At 37.5% G+C, this 15,392-nt stretch overlaps 1 protein-coding gene across 8 annotated transcripts in view; it reads left to right on the forward strand.

The window, feature by feature from the left end:
* Positions 1-15,392, forward strand: part of DMD (dystrophin) — a 1,922,593-nt gene that overhangs the window by 885,651 nt on the left and 1,021,550 nt on the right. For all 8 annotated transcript variants that reach the window (XM_019529123.1, XM_019529125.1, XM_019529122.1 and 5 more), the window contains one exon: positions 14,734-14,928. In XM_019529123.1, coding sequence (XP_019384668.1) covers positions 14,734-14,928 — 195 coding nt within the window. The remainder of the gene's footprint in view (positions 1-14,733; positions 14,929-15,392) is intronic.

Genomic DNA, 15,392 nt, shown 5'->3' on the forward strand with positions numbered 1-15,392 from the left:
AGCAACATATAATATCTGCTATGAATAGTATGACTATATTATAATCTATGCCTATCAAATAGAAAGCTGTAAGTCTGTGGAGTTATATTGACATGCAAGAGACCTTTCTTTTAGATGTATAAGAAAATATATGAATGATTGAAAACAGCAAAATAAACACTTGCATTTTGAAGTACACATTAATTGCTCTTTATGAAAGGCAACAATCATGTCTAATATTGTCTGATATTAAAGTTTCTAGATGGCAATTTTTCCTTCATGCCAGTTAGGGCTTAAGTTACAAGACAATATTTCAAAATACTTTTCTTCTAATTAAATTAGCCTTAAATAACACTGAATTCTGTGGGAGTTTTTCAAACTGCCTTGTGGGCTTGCGCATGGCATAGATCAATGTAAAGCATACTGTGCCAACTGTGAAGGCAAATGTCACTGAAGATTTACAATGTGAAAAAATATTTTCAGAGCAGGTGAATAAAGAGATTTTTTTTTTAAGTTATCCATTTTTCGTTTTGCTATTAAATACATTTTTGTCCCTGCTTTGTGAGATGTAATGCCTTTAGAAATCTGTCAGTTTAACATAATAGTTTCATGACTAATTTATAATAGTATATTTCTATATGAAAATTTTAATTTGGTTTCTTAGCATACTTGGTCAGTCCACTCATTAATGATTTGTGCATTTGATATCCTTTCTCTAATGTGACACTTCCCTAATTGGATTCTCAGTTTATTGTTGTCAATATACACTGCACAATATTTCTGCCAAATTTATCACAAATTAAAGAGCTATGGCGAATGGAAGGAAGGGAACTCTTAAGCCATCAAGTGTAGAGTAGGAGGAGGCAACTCAATCTTTCCCTTTAGGTACTCTGATCTCTTTAATCTAGAGTCATACCAAGGCAACTCTGTGTCTGGGACATTACCGTGCACAGGGAAATGTCAACTTCTGTTGAGCCGATAACAGCAGCAGAAGGAGCAGCTGCTGTGGTCACAGTTATGTGTGTGTCCCTTTACCAAAGCAGCCCCCAGGGCTGCTGTTGTAGTTACCCATCTCTCACCACTTTTCCCCTTCCAGTTATAGTACTGCTTAATCCATTTGTGAAGGAAACTTTTCACTCATCTGTGGAAGAAAATTTTATAAATCAAATCAAAGTGACCATCGTTTCTATAAGTAATGAGATCGATGCCCTGGTGTCAAGAAGGGAGAAGTGATAACAAATAAGAAAGAACTGATGAGAGGACTTTAAATTAACAGCTACAAAGTTTACTGAAGTTTGCTGCTTTGGAATTGAATTGTCTAAATTTTCAGTCAGAGGCTAGGGAAAAGAGAGTAGGGAACGAACAGCTAACAGCTTGATTTCTTTGTCTCCTGGAAGACAATATGAACCATTAGAGTAGTGCGCTTTGCTGTGCTTTACTTATTCAGTGTTAGGTTATGGTATTACATATCAATGTTTAGGGAAAGTCATTTGGACCCTGTCAAAGAGTAAAGACTCCAGATATAAGAAATCATCACTTTTACAGAATAAGACACAGAAAAGGTCTGTCGCTACAGTCAGCTTTTCACTTCCAAGACTGAATTTGTCTTTACCATGATATATCCAACTATGAGTTACTTTGTATATGTGCTTGTGTACGTGTGTGTGTGCATGCTTGTGTGTACGTGTGTGTGTGCATGCACACGTGCAGCATTACCCTTGATGCTTCTTAACCAGCTACAGGTCAAAATTATGTATATGCTGCATCATGTACTCTATGGTGCTGCCCCATAAACAAGAAAATAAGCAAAGCTGATTCATAATAGTTCCATTAGTAAGGAAGGGAGAGATCCTGGACCTGCTGAAGTCAGGTTGAATGCTTTACCGTTGAATTCAGTGAAGCTAGGAGTTCACCCCGGCAAAACAAAGATCAGTATTTATCAAATAAAAAAAGGTCATATCACACAAGCAAGCCATTATGTTTCCAAAATACTAGATCCTCATAGCAAATAAAGGAAAGTCAGAAAAAAATAACCATGTTATATATAACATGTAGTTATAATTTTGTGTGTGCGTGTGTGTACACAGGTTATACTGTAGTTTGTATGTGTGTGTGTCCATGTATATATACATATATATACAGATATACATATACACACACACAGCTATATAGATATCTATATCTATATCTATATATATAGAGAGATGTATATAATGTCCATTAAGGTAAGTATGTAAGATGATTAAAAATATTAATTTAATGCTCTCATTTCAGCTGACTCCATGTGGTGCTTACCTATGAAATATAAAATGAATGTCAATACTTCTAGCTTCTCAACCTTGCTTTGGACCAGCCTTATTCATGATTGATCACTTCAGCTCAGTGTATTGTTAGCTGTGTATGTGCTGAAGTTTTTCCTTGCCATAAAATTTAGGACAAAAATTAAATTTGGGAAAAGAAAAAAACCCATAAATACAATAAAACAAACATGTTATCTTCAGTATCTGCAGTGAGACTTATCATTCAGGTCATTGAGTCTCTAAAGCATTTTGGATATGCTAAATATTCCTGTTTTTTCCAAGAAGAATAGAATATTGTGTGAGAGGAACTGTGATCAATCTAAGAATGCAGATTAGGGGAGTTTCTCACAGTAAAGTGGTATAGATCATGCATGAATTTCCAGAACTTTAGTCTGTAAGAAAATCCTCTGAAATTCAGCTAGCTTGTCCAGAGGCAGGTCTCTTCAATTCATCCATGAGTTCTAAGAATTACTTAATGTTAGGCACTTTTACTAATATTCTGTACAGCTAAATTCAAAACTGTCCATCGAGACAACTTAATTAAGCCATATACAGATAGAGTAACAGACTTTATCAGTTTTAAAATAGTTTTCACAGCTTGATAATATGAAACCCTCAATGCTAAACTGGATACGTTATTGCTTCAGAATTTCCCATGCTTATCACGTATCCTTGTGAGTAGGAGACAATTTTCTCTTTAGACCTTTGCTTCCATTTAACTTTTCAGAGATATACTAGTTGAAGTGGGTTGCAAGGGATGGTATACTCCTTATCCCTCTTTCCTACTTGTAAGTGGGAAAAGAGGAAAAGAAGTAAGAAGAAGTTGTACTGTGAAAAGCAAAGAAAAATAATAATTCTATACTAGGAATAAGAGTTGCAAAATCATGGGTCAAATTATGGAGTCTGGCTATTTCCTTCCTAAGGGAAGTAAGTATCAAGGCTGGCTGAAACAACTACTTAAGGACTTATTTGTTTACACTAATGGAGCGAACATTTTTTTAAATGAAGATAATGCTGTCTCTTTTGCAAAATATGATATGTATAACCTTCTGACAGATGCTTCATTCCTACTTTCGTAATTATACAATGAAACAATAATTACCCTTAATGAAGTAATGCTAACTAAATCCCTTAAGATTACAAGTGAGGCTGAATGGCCTCGACTTTTTATGATGGGTTGAATCTTAGTTTTAAAGAAAGCTTGTCACAAATTGGGCCAGATGCTGACTTGAGGTGGAACTTTTAAAGTGATACTAAGAGGTTCCTAAAGCTGCCCTTCCACGGCTTTTGAAGGTTCTCCCACCATCCTCTCTTACAGGGTAAGAAGCTGCTGGGTTTTTTTCTTTTTATCAGAAGTGACCTATCTCCCACATTTCATGCTATGAAAGCAAAGACTAATATGATACCCTGTTTTCCTTGTGCACATAACTCAGCCAAACCTGACGATAAACACTTCTTTAATTTTCTTTCCTTTCCTAATAAGTTCCCAAAACGTTTGCATGTAAATTGTTTTTCTACTTGCCCTTTGCTCTTTTTAGTGTAGTATTGCATACTACATTTAGAGTGTCTTTATAGTAATTTCTATAGTATCAAAAGTTAATAGATTGTAACATTATCTAATGAAACAAGCAGAGGAAAGCCCCGAGATAATCTGGTCCTCAGTGACAGTTACTCTGAATGGGGTGCCAGTCCCTCTGTGAAAGCTGAAGACACCTGCATCATCTTTAATTTTGAATGTGTGTATATGTGCACGTGAGTGCAAAAGCATGTATGCTTATGTATACATAGTGTACATGTGTGCATGTATATACATGTACAATTGGTTTCACTGTCAGAAGTACTGGAGGGAGAACAATTTAACTAACAAATGGTTTACGGGGTCATTCTGGGGAAGCTCAGCTGTGGAATAATTCCAATATTGATTTATAAGAAACAAATCCTGTCATTGTTCTATAGTCTGAAATTATATGAGTCTAGTATAACAATTAATGAAAGGATTATGTTAGGTAGTAACCATGAAAAGGAAATGAAGACAAAAATGGAATTTGGTAACACCTTTTATAATTTCAGCAATGAGGCAATAAGTCCTTAATGTCTTGTTCTTTAACATTGGTTGACTTTAAGTATTAATGATGTATTTTAGCAATATTTTAGATAATTTTAATATTATATCAAAGAATTGCTAAAGAGACAGGGTTTACTTCACTGAATTATTTGTTGAGAATTAGCACCATGAATAAGCACTATGAATAAAATAAACAATTTATAAAAAATGATAGGCCACATCCCAAAACATGTAGTTATGCTTAACATTAATGGATTTTTTTTATGATTCAGGGAAATCATTAGGTATGCTTTTACTACATTCCTGTTCAACAAAGCACTGAAGACAATCGGTCTTAACTTCATGCTTAAGTGCTGTTTTGGCGAGGGATACTTTATTCAGTCAGGCTTCATTGTCTCACTGCCACCCTGTACTTCTTCTCTGGATAACTAAAGTTCTAGAAATTTTGAAATTCCTTCTGTCACGTGGCAATTTCTTGTACTGGAAGATTAATTTCTTTGAATAAGATGGAGTCACTTGAAAATGTACCCAGCTTCATTCTTGAATGTTTTGAATTATCAGGATATAGGACTGTTGAGGACAAAAGTATTTCAATAAGCAGGCTTTTTAAGCACAACATTTCCTGTGAAATACATTCATGTGCGTGCACACGTATGCATGTTTTAATTATGTAAAGATGTCCGTACACTGAAAAACAGTAACAAATCTATGGTAGACAAAATTATCCGATTAATGTGATATCTTTTATTAGAGCAGCTAAATAGTAGGAAAAAAATGTTCTTTGAAAGTTTTCAGGGACAAACACCCTTCTTCAGGCATAGGGACAGTCTTCTGGTGTTTTGTGTCCTTCTGGGTGGAATAGAAACCAATATGCAAACTGCAGATCTGTGAAAATGCAAATGCGTGGCAGTGAGGACCAAAAGCCATAAGAGAGAATAAGTGTGAGACAGGTAGGTGGCAGGGGGAGTGGGGAATGGTGATTTGGTGACAGAATGTAGCTAGTGAAATGCAGAGACGTTACCTGGATTATTGGATGGCAGGCAGGTTATATAATGTGCCATAAATCCAATGTCTACATTTAGCCCATTTTTAAAATTCTGTGGCAGTTTGTTCTAAGCAATTATGTTTATGGGTAGTGCAGCATATTAATTAAAAACATAAAGTGTTTTTGAAGTGCAACAGTACAATATTTCCATCCCTAGTTTAATTAGAAAGAATAGAAATACTCATCTAAACAATTTTGGATATTACTATAATGACACAGGGATATTTGTTGAAAGCTGTCCTGGAATACAGGTTTGCCATTATGCTTTGGTCTCATCTTCTTACAGAAATCCAACATATGCATTTACATGTTTTTATATTAAAGAAGTTAGTACATTTATATTAGTTGTTCACTGGATAGCTGTATAGTGTATACAGTGAATATCGGGAAACTGAGGGGAAGTGATATAGGTGTGTGACCAGTCAATTAACATCTGTCAACATTTTTACCATGCAGTATAACTATGGTTTTTTTGCCTTCAGTATGACATTAAATAAGGGGAAGGATTAGCTGGAATCTGTTCCAGCCTGTTATCTCACTAAGATAAGAATGTGCTTTATTTGTATGCCAAATGAGTGGATTAAATTACATCAAAATGGATTTGGTGGCATTTATGTCATATGTTCTTATCTACAATTCATTGTAATATACTTACAGATGATTTAGCAATAAAATGAAGTTAAGTTTACAGACCTTGCTGTTCTGAATTTAACATCTAATTTTGAGTTAGCTTCAGGGGCTGAGCATTTGGCAATCAAGAACTGGTCAATCAAGATATAACAAGTCAGTTTATTTGGCTAAGCCACAATCACAGGATTACTTTCCTGAAAAGAGAAAATGCCTTACCTATACATTGCTTGGATGATAAGTTTTGAGGTGTAGTCCTGTATGTTTTTGAAATTCATAATTAACAGTTCACCAAAAATGTATGTAAAAGGAATACTATAGTGACACACAAAACCAGTTTTCACCATTATAAAGTCAGCTTTGAAAACAGTTACCAATTTTTTTTCTAAGCTTGCTAAATTATTTTCTCACTTAAATATTAAGAGGATTAAAAAAATCATCTTGAGCAGGATAAATTAATTTATCAGTTTATTTAAAACTAGGCATATAGTTGCCACTTTTGAACATAGGACACAAGTAGATGCTAATCCTGTAAAACAGGAGTATTGACATCATTATTAAAGATCAGTCAAAGACCTGTATTTAGAATTTATACAACCTCTGGTAGCATTATTTATGACTCAAGCCAGTCTTGCTAGATTTTATTTGTATAGATGCTAAACTAATCTTTAAACAAAGAAAATTAAGTTAAGCCTTAACAGCTATGGAAATCACAATGCATAATAACTTCCCATTTGGTACAATGTTGAAAGTAAATCATTATAGGTATTTTCTACATCGTTCTTTATGGAAAAGGAAGAGAAAATATTTAATTTGGGGGAACTGAAAATAAGATTTGATTTTTGAGTGGAATAAGTGTATTCATTCACATTCATTGCTTCAAGGCAAGCTATCCACAGGTTACCTATCAAATCAACACATAGAGCTCATTAGAATATGGCATGACTATCAGAATTTGTTGGGAGGTGGCCTAGAACTTGAGCAAAACTGGATATGGAATAGACCCTCACCCGTGGAGAAGGGAACTTTGCATTTTAATCAGGCTGTGAAGGTCACAGACAAGACATCATGAGGAGTCTCACATTATACCATACCAGCCTGTACGTTGTTTCAGTGGTGGTGGTTAAAATCCAGGCATGCATTTTTCTTATAATAATATCACAATGTTTGCTTTAAAGTGCTATAAATGGAATGCACAATTTCACTGTAGGTTTCTTCTTCTCCCTCACATAGGAGAGCATGAAGACAATGAGTCTATTGACGTTGTCAGACATAAAGTAGATTTAATTAGCTCATGAATGTGGCATGCATTAATTTGTTGTGCTGTAAGGTATGGTAGGAAGAGCTCTGAGAAGGCATCCTATGGTTTAAACATGATGACATTGCTTTCCCAAGGTGAAATTCATTCAGGTTTTAAAAGCTCTGAGTTGCACTTAAGAAATATATTGGTCTCATGCTGCAGAGGCATCTGGGTAATTGTTATTCTGTGTGAAATCATTAATGTTTTAGCATTTTTGGATGTCTCAAAAGCATATATTTTTAGTTTTGAGGAATCAGTCTGTAGTATGAGATATAATCTAATAAAAAAGTGACTTCTCAATGTCTTGATCCTATAAAATTCACACATTTAACTGCCAGCAGAGGAACAGCCCCATTTATTTCAGCATATGTATCTTGCAGCATTCAAAATATATGCACCTTTTCACAGGGATGGAGGGAGGAGGGTACCTCATTCCTTATATAAAGCACTGGTGTAATTTGTATAAAATTCATAAAACAGATTTTTCTCAGAGATGCAGCATGCATTGTTTTCATGTAGTTGTCTGTATTGTTCAGAAGGGTCAAAACCAGGCATGGGTAGAAAACTGATATTAATCAGTTCCATTTTGCAGGCAAGGTGTGTTTCTTCCATAGGTTATTTCACTGTTTTTCGTAGATTCATATACTAGCCTACCGTCAAATGCTATGGACTTCATTTGAAGTACGGTGAATCCTTGAGCATTTCTATTTGGCATCATGCAGATGTACAGCCCCCACCACTTGTTATGCCCCCAGCAGCTTTCCTCTGCCCCAGAGCATTTCAGAGTAGCTGCAAAGGCATGCAACAGCATTGTATTACAAGTCTGCATGCTTCTCAGCTTCCAGTCTCCAGAGGTTCCTAGGGCAGAGGGGGATGCTCATTGGCTATCCATCCTGTTCCCCATCCACCGCATGCACAGCAGAACACTATTGGATGTGTTGGTGCATGAAGAGGTTTCAGGAAGCATTTCAGTGATGTTCCTTTTCTGGGTGTCATTTTTTAAGCATTTCTCTGGCTATGCGTGTCTCTACCCTCACTTTTTGGAACAGTTCAAAGGCACTTAGACTAGGTACAGACATTACACATTTTTTGGTTTAGGTGGTCAGAAACTGGTCTAAACCTGTAACAGAACAAAAGTTCAGTTCATATACACTGGTTTAAAAATGGTAGAACCTGGTATAAGATAGACCTGGATAGATATAGTATCAGATTTAACCAGTTTAAGTTGGACCAAAGTCTATCAAACTTCAGTCCCAGATCCCCTCCTGACTAAAGTTGGGTTGCAGTCCCCCGACATCCTAGGAACCCTTGCCATTTCCTTGCTAACTCCCCCTTTCAAGGTGGGCAGGATAGCCTTGGCCTGTGCCCCTCTGCTCTGCCTGAGTCCTGGGTCATCCCCACCCCTGGGCTGTCATAGAACTGAGGCAGCAAAACCTCTACTTCCGAGCCTTGCATCCTGCCTGCACCTGTGATCTGGGCCAGGAGGGATGGAGTAGAGGCCCCTGCCCTCTTACAGCCAGCATAGCTGGGGGTACCACATGGTAGGGGCTTTCCCCCTTTGCCACTGCCTGGCTCACCTGGCCAGTGCAGTTTCTCTCCACAGTCCCACCCCCTGTCAGCTCTCAGTGGTGGGGGGAATGGAAGGGAAAAGTGGAGACTCCCTACTTCTTCCTAGTCAGCATAGCTGGGGAGATCATGTGGTAGGGTGCTCTGCCCCCTCTCTGCCCCTACACCTGGCTGTCTGACAACTGCAGGCAGGAGCCATGCTCAGAGCCACACAGCTGTCCGCCATGCCACGAATCAGGGGCAGGGAGTGGAGCAGAGCCCACCCCACCCCAGCACAGGGTCCCCACAGATTGCTGCCTTGGGTCTGGGGAGGAAGCGGGTTGGGTCCATGTAGTAGAGGCTCTGCTCCTCCCTGTCATTGATGCCAGATGTGGCAGGCAGCCATGGCTCCTGCCTACAGCTATCATGAGCAGTGGGGTGTAGGGGAATGGACCCCCCCACTGCACAGCCCCAGCCCCAAGCCAGCACTGGGGGGTGGGTATAGTAGAGGGCTCCATTCCCCTATCCCCTTCATGACTGCCTGACAGCTGCAGACAGGAGCTGCAGCTTTCCATAGCCCTGGAAACTAGGGAAAGGGGGAAGTGGAGCCCTCACTTCATGGACCTGACCTGGCCCAGCTTCACCCCTGCAGACCTGAGCAAGCAAAACAGGGGGTTCTGCACAGGAGCGTGCTCTGTCCTCCTCCCCTCCTCCCCAATTCCCAGCACAGGGGACAGTCATGCAGCTGTGAGCCAGAGCTCCTGCTTGCAGCTGTCAGGTGGTCAGATGGGAGGGGTAAGAGAATGGGGCTCCCCACTATGTGGCTCCCCTTAGCTGTTTTGGCTGGGGGGGCCCCAGTTTCACCCACTTTCCCCCACCACCGCTGGCACTTAGCACTTGGGGAGGGGCGGGGAGGCTGGGAAGAGATTCCTTGCTGGTTCCCCTGCTTCTTGTGGCTGGGAGCAGGGGGTTGAAAGCATGTGCTGGCAGCCAATCAGGAATAGGCCCCACCTCACATCCCACCACCTTCTGGCCTCAACCAATGCAGGCATCTGCCTGTGTTCCCCCAAACGGAAAAAGTATGTTCCCTTCTCTCCTGATCCAATTTACACACATCAGAGAAACCTTCATAGATTGGATCGATTTTGCCTCGGGCTTTTTGAACTCCTGCACTTAGTCTTCGCGTGTTTCAAACATGTCTGTCCATGCCGAAAGAGCAGTGGCTCTTCTGACAAACATTTTTATTGGATTTACATTAGTGTAACTGTACTTCAGTGGAGTTAATCCAGATTTATCCTAATCAGGGATGGGATTTCAGCCCTAAAATCTGAATGCAGAAGGATTTACAAGTATTTTCAAAACTTGAGGCATTGTGTAAATGTTTAATCTTGTAGTAGGGGTTTAAAATCTATCTACACTTGACAGAGGTAGCTTTTTACCATCAAATCTTCACCCACATACTTGTTGCTGACTGAAGTCATCCTATCTCGTGATGACACATTCCACATCCTGAGCATTAAGTATTTACACAAAATACATTATTTGGATTAATTTACAGGGAATCTATAGTAGCAGTGATGAGGGTGTTGGGTTGGCTTAACCAAAGGTGGGCTGATATTACTCATGGCTATCATAGCAAGAGGTACATAACACAAGAAGATTTGCTGACTGTAAATAACTATGATACATCCCCTAGGAAAAATATCTCTCTGATGCCATGTCAATACCACATTATATTTCCATTTGTTCTTTTAGTTCCTACAGGCTATCTTGATGTTATGCACTAGTTAGTGACTGTTGAGTAGTTTGGGAATGGCTTCTGCAAAACACCAACAAAGTTATCTGGAGCTTTCAAGCGTCTCACTTGTGCCTTTCTAAAAGTTTCTTAACCCTTTTTCTGACCATCTAAGCACTAGTTACCTTTGTCCAACTGAGTTACCGCTTTTCTTTTTCCAATCCTCAACACTTAGGTGCCATTAAAGGATTACTTTGTCATTATTTTGTTTAGCAGCAGATCATTTATGAAAGGAAGCTAGGACTAGCTTTTGCTATCCCAACTTTTTCCTTAGGTACTAGCTTAGGTGGCACTTGGTGCTGTGTCAGGGTCTCTCCCTGCTGACAGTTTTGTTGTTTTATGTCGTCACTGTAGTTCCCAGGGTGCATTGTGTGCCCCACTGAAGAAATAAAAGAAAATGGGCTGCTATTAGTTCTGGATCCTGTGGTGAGGATACACTAAAAATAAGAAAAGAGCTATTGTATGACAAGAGAATGGAGACTTGTTGCAAGTGAGCAATTCCCATGGCAATGTTTTTGGGTTTTGATTTTTGTCCAAAACCAAATCTTCAGCAAGTGTAAAAATAGATATGTCACAAAGACTTATCCAGCTTTTTTAAACCAGACCAGTTTGTGTGACAGTCATTTATACTTCAACCCATTTGTTAATTTTTTTCTGTTAAGACAGTACAGGAAGATTTGCAGTGCTCTCCATTCCCAAGGCAAATATTTATAGTTGAGATAATTATCTTCTACATGCAGTATAGCTCTAATGTTATTATCTCATACACCAATTTCTGTGACTATTGGTAAATTTTTATTTCTAATGGCCAAAACTGAATCATTTCAAGAAGTGTTTTGGTTTGCTATGCTCACTAGCATTTTATGGATGCCCTTGTATAGTAATTGATAGGAATCAACAAACAAATAGGTACTCATTTGTTATTGATAGAAATGTGCCTGTGGAAAGATTCCTTTTCTTCATTTAAAATATATGTAATGAATCAAATAGATATAAAACATAAATTAGTATGGGTATAGCATTATCTTATGAATACAAAATTTCAATAAATGTATGAAATGAGAAAGAGTGAGTGAAATATTAATCACTGACTAGGGGAATGTTGGTTGATTGATTTTTCAAAAGATTAGAAAGGATTTGTACATATCAACATAAAGAGGGATGTAATTATAGAAGACAGAGTAAATTAAATACAAATGAAAAACATTTACTTTTAATAAGAGTGTGTGTGTTCTGAATAAACAAGGAAATATGAAGAATCTATGCCACCAGTTTTCCATATTTATTGATTTAACAGCCAGTGGATATTTGAAGTTTAGTATTTTTAAAAAGTTGCTGTCTGCTATATTGTGCCAGGTTGACAGGTTGGTAAAAGGTTTATATTTACACACGGTGTTTTAAGAAATTAATAACATTTTCTATCCAGGTTCTTATAAATTTAAATTCTTGTTAATTTCTGATGTGTCTTGGTGCTCATAAAGCATTTTGGCACTAGCCAATTATACCCTTTGCTCCCAAAAGCCAAATTCTCCTTGGGGCAAAAATTAAATATTCAGTGTGATCCTAGCACCTCTTGCAAACTCACAAAGAGCATTACAATTCAGTTTGCAATTTCACCAGTGCTGTATGCAAATTTAATGTATTTGCATATTATTTTCCTTTAAAATGTCACTTGAAGCAAATAAATGATATTTGTTATACTTAGAGTAGATTTAAAACAATGCTGTCAAACACGATGACAGAACTTGGGAAATTTCTGCTTGAAGGTATCTTTCTTTTTTTAAAACAACCTTATCATTTACTAGTAAATAATGATATTAACATCAAAATTCACTGGCAGGTTGCTCCCACTAAAGCTCCTGCTAGAGCTTTGGCTCATGGAGTTATACCAGTTAGCCACCTCCAATTTTAAAAATCCCTTAAATTAGTATAAATATACTTTTGCTGTCCATAAAAGTCTCATTGTTTTAAAAGTCTTAAGGCATTCAAGAGTTAGGAATCAACTTTTAGGAAGAACATTTGATGTTACATTTGATGTTGAGTAATGTTAATAGAGTCATAATGCTTTGAAAAGGTTATTCAGTGGTTTTAAAGCTAGATGTAATGTCTGAGAAGTTGGATATATGAGTACATAAAATGTGAAACTGTCGGCTATGCAGTATAACATGTTTCCACAAATAAACTCATGGATATTATCTCCACGTGTGGTGTGCACATGTTTTATACCTGTGTCTTTTGGAATTTGTGCTGCCACAGTATAGAAAAAAGTAATAGAGTGAAGTGACTCTGTGTATTGGTAATGGAATCTGGGGTTTTCTATTCCTGTTCAGATCCCGTGACCAGAGGTTCTTATTATTTGACGGTTGTTCAGTAGTTTTTGTAAAACGATGATGTGGTCTCTGTCTATGTTCAGAATCGCCGGAACAAAAAACACATCTGGTACCTCGATAGTTATGTTTAGCAAAGAGTGAAGACTGCACCTAGCCCTTCCAATATAAGGAAGAGTCAGTTGAGCAAGGCAGTATGATCACTTACACTAGTACATACTACTGTGATAATGTATTCTGCAGGTAAATAACAACACTTGGTCTCTTCAAGACCATTAATCCAGTACCTTCTACATATAGTAGACACTAGATCCAACACCCTTTCAGTCAATGCAAAGAGCAAGGCAATTAGGTTGTCTACATATCACAGTACTGAAGCAGCTCTGAATGAACTAGCTTGAGTTTTTTAGATTAGTAAGATTTTACATGGACTAATCTATCCTGTTTTTCAGCAGAGCTAATTAAAAAATGATTTTCAAAGAATGTTTCTTAACAACTATTTGGAAAGGCTGTGCAAGGTTGCTATGGGTGTCTTATGCTGCTGCATTTCTTATTAGAATTTAGGCTGTTTTCAGTAAGAGTTCTATTTTGAGAAGATATACTGATGCCTATCACAATGGGATGCTGGTTTCCTGACAAGAACACTAAGGCACTGCAATAAACACAAAGAAATAATAAACTAAGCTTATCAGGACATCAAGATAGTGAATGCTTCTTACCTTAAATCTTTCTAGGTAAGGTGGCCAGATATTTTTGGTGGTCAGGAGATCAGAATTTTAAACTAACTCTTAACAGAAGTGCCTCGGTAAGCATACAGGGCTTTGTCTTAAGCCCTTGGTCTGTCTCACCATACTCTTCTTAGTTTGTTGGATGGTCATTGTACATATCTGATCACACACGATGTGTGGCTTTCATTACTGTGAGCTTAGATACCTATGTATTTCCACAAGCTATACACGAGCTTAATATTTTTAAGAAAACAATATTTGTCTGTCAGCCTCTTCACTACAGTTGACACAGGCACATTTTTCAAACAAACAGAGTTTTAGGTAATATCCATTCAGTTGAACACAACACTTGTGTGACCAGAAAAGAAGTATTGCTGGGATTTTTTTTAGGAGTATGAAAAGAAACTTCAAATAGCTGCTTGTTTCCCATTTTAGAATGTACTTTTAGTACAATATTTCATGTACTGAGCTGATCTTACAGCTCTTTGCTTTAAAAAAATATACTTTAAAATATTTTAATAAGCAAAAATATTTTTTTCATAACAATTTTATTGGAAAGCTTGAAGCATGCATGAACAGAACTCTTACATGATGAACATGCAATTAAAAATATAGAGAAATGAAGATGCAAACTGTTGTGCTAATAGTATGTGAATTGCTAAGCAGCACTTAATTACCTGTTTTCATTTATTAGAGCACAAGACAGGAAAGGTCTTGTGTAAGGAGCCAACTTTTGTATGGGCTAACTTTAGCAATTGCGAGTTCAAAAAGAGAAGGTGGAACACACTGATCTTTTCCCATAAACTGAAATAATATTATGCTTTTGTTACAGAAGGATGTTACTTTAATGACACTAATATATGTTTGGAATCTTTTTCTTTTTAACCCATTCTCTTTTAGATGTTGTGCAGGCGGATTTTTTTTAATTGCTTCTAGGTTGTGAACTGGAAATTGCATTAAATGATAACTTTGTTTCAATGTTAAGAAACTAAAGGAAGCATTCTGTTGTATATCTATACCAGCAAACTGTTTATGAAGAGACAACTGTTGTGATGACTGAAGGTATGGCTATGGAAACAACTTACATGCCTTCTGCATACCTGGCAGAGATCCTTCGACTTCTGAAAGCCTTGTCTGAAGTTGAAGACCACCTTAACTCACCTGCTCTGCAGGTTAAGGACTATGAGGATCTCTATAAACAAGAAGAGTGTCTCAAGGTAAGATGCAAGTCTCTTAATAGTTGCAATAAGTTGTCTGTTATTTCGTTTAATTTTGAGCCATTATATGATATGGGGACGAAGTAGCAGTCCTGTGTTTGCACCTGAGTTTTGAAGACAAGTGCTGAGATAAAGTGTGAGGAGTGGGTCATGGTGCTACTGTTAAATTATATGCTGTTTCTTGGTAGATAAATTACATTGCCTTTTGATTTTTGTAGTTCTAAATAACTAACAGGTTGTTCAGGGTGCTCAGTTATCCACACCCAATCCAGGTGCACCGAGCCTCTCTCTTTGCTTATATATGTATGCATATAATACACATGATTACAAAAACATTCATTGGGTACATAATTACAGTCATTAGATGGCTAATATTGCCAACCAAATACTAAGTTCTGGGTAATAAAAATACTTTGCAGGATTAATTATGAAACCTAGAAAGTTGATTGACCTGAATCTTCAGC

Source organism: Crocodylus porosus, unplaced genomic scaffold (genome assembly GCF_001723895.1).
Source record: "Crocodylus porosus isolate Cpor-Errol unplaced genomic scaffold, CroPor_comp1, whole genome shotgun sequence".
Taxonomy (NCBI): domain Eukaryota; kingdom Metazoa; phylum Chordata; order Crocodylia; family Crocodylidae; genus Crocodylus; species Crocodylus porosus.